Here is a 2,060-nt window from a genome sequence, read left to right on the forward strand (position 1 = left end):
CCAGGTGAGCCCCCGAACCCCCATGTCTAGACCGTCCTGGTGTCCCAGTGGATGGTGACCACGGTGGCCACAGTCCTTGGTCCCCCTGGGCACCTCAACCACCTTGATGGTCTCAGAAACTCCAATCCCCAAGGTCACACCGACCACCCCTGTCCCCAACCACCATGGCCACCCCAGTTCCAAGGCCACGCTGGCACCTGTCCCCACTCACAGTGATGGGGACACTGTCCTTGTTGGCCGGCATGTTGAGGACCAGCTTGGCTGTGCCATCACGCTGGGTGGAGACCAACCCCTGGAACCCATCAGCCTGGACGGTGACACGAGGAGCTGGGGACTCATCAGGGTTTGTGACATAGACCTGTTTGGGGAGGGGGACACAGGGTGTGACATGAGGACGTGGCAGGAGGGCCGTGTCACCTGCTGCCACCCCCAGGTGCTCTCCAGGTGACAGGACACAGGGATGGACCCTGCTCCCCACTTCTCCTCCACCCACCAACCCTTCCCCTTGGGGGTCCCCACGCCCAACAGGGGGTCCCCCCCGGTGCCACCACTGTCCCCAGCCCTGTCCCCAGGTGCCGTTACCGTCAGGTCAAAGGGCATCCCAGGCTTGAAGTACTTGGGGGTGTGGGTGAAGTGGATGGTGTAGGGGGACGTCACGATGCGGATGCCACCGCGCTGGGCCTCCACCATGTCACTGCCTGCGGTGACAACGGGAAGGGCCGGGTCACCCCGTGCCAGGTCAGGGCTCCCCCCCAACCAGGGACAGCCCCATCTGACCCCGGGTGGTCCCAGATGTCCCCATCCCTGCTGTCCCCATCCCTGCTGTCCCCATCCCCACTTCTCATCCTTGATGGCCCCAACCCCATCTCTCTCATCCCCACTGTCCCCAAGCCCCCACGTGTCACTGCTGTCCCCTCCGTCCCCCGGGGTCCCCTGGCCCACCTGACTCGGTGAGGACGGTGACAGTGACATAGAGGGAATGTCCCACCAGCTCCTGGGGGTTGGCGAAGCGCTGGCGCAGCACGGCCATGGGCAGGACGGCCTCCCCATCCCCATCTATCACCTGGGGGAGAGGGGGACAGGGCTGGGGATGGGGAGGGGGACAAGGATGGGGATGGGGACAATGGGGATGGGGACCAGGATGGGATGGGGACAAGGATGGGATGGGGACACAGATGGGGACAAGGAGGGGATGGGGACAAGGAGGGGATGGGGACAAGGAGGGGATGGGGACAGGATGGGATGGGGACCAGGAGGGGATGGGGACACAGATGGGGACAAGGATGGGATGGGGACAAGGATGGGATGGGGATGAGATGGGGACAGGGAGGGGGAGGGGGATGAGGACCAGGATGGGGAGGGGGACAAGGATGGGGACAAGGATGGGGACAAAGAGGGGATGGGGACCAGGATGGGATGGGGACAAGGATGGGATGGGGACAAGGATGGGAGGGGGGATGGGGACAATAGGAGGCAGAGCTCAGCAGGGGACAGGGACAAGGGGACAGGAGTGGGGATGACAAGGCCCAACAGGACACTGGGGACAAGGACAGGGGGTGACCTGGATGCGCTTCAGGGACTGGGGGATGCTCTTCTTCTCGTCGTCCACCAGGACCCCGAAGAGCACAAAGGCCGTTCCCTCCAGGCGCTTCCCGTACAGGTACCTGGGGAGGATGGGGACAAGGGGTGGCAGAGCTCAGCAGGGGACAGGGGGACAAGGGGACAGGAGTGGGGATGACAGGGCTCAGCAGGGCACTGGGGACAGAGGACAGGGGTGACAAGGCCCACCAGGACACTGGGGACAAGGACAGGGGGTGACCTGGATGCGCTTCAGGGACTGGGGGATGCTCTTCTTCTCGTCGTCCACCAGGACCCCGAAGAGCACAAAGGCCGTTCCCTCCAGGCGCTTCCCGTACAGGTACCTGGGGACAGGGGGCCCCTGTCACCACCCCCGTGTCCCCACGTCCCCATCACCACCCCTGTCACCACCCCCATGTCCCCATCACCACCCCTGTCACCACCTCCGTGTCCCCACGTCCCCATCACCACCCCTCTCACCA

At 64.7% G+C, this 2,060-nt stretch overlaps 1 protein-coding gene across 1 annotated transcript in view; it reads right to left on the reverse strand.

The window, feature by feature from the left end:
- The window catches only part of C3 (complement component 3), a gene marked incomplete at both ends in the record, with an annotated part of 53,280 nt that overhangs the window by 49,298 nt on the left and 1,922 nt on the right, over window positions 1–2,060 (reverse strand). The window contains 4 exons of the mRNA XM_010008174.1: window positions 212–358; window positions 583–698; window positions 943–1,063; window positions 1,820–1,922. Coding sequence (XP_010006476.1) covers window positions 212–358; window positions 583–698; window positions 943–1,063; window positions 1,820–1,922 — 487 coding nt within the window. The remainder of the gene's footprint in view (window positions 1–211; window positions 359–582; window positions 699–942; window positions 1,064–1,819; window positions 1,923–2,060) is intronic.

Source organism: Chaetura pelagica, unplaced genomic scaffold, assembly GCF_000747805.2.
Source record: "Chaetura pelagica isolate M959 unplaced genomic scaffold, ChaPel_1.0 scaffold1082, whole genome shotgun sequence".
Taxonomy (NCBI): domain Eukaryota; kingdom Metazoa; phylum Chordata; class Aves; order Apodiformes; family Apodidae; genus Chaetura; species Chaetura pelagica.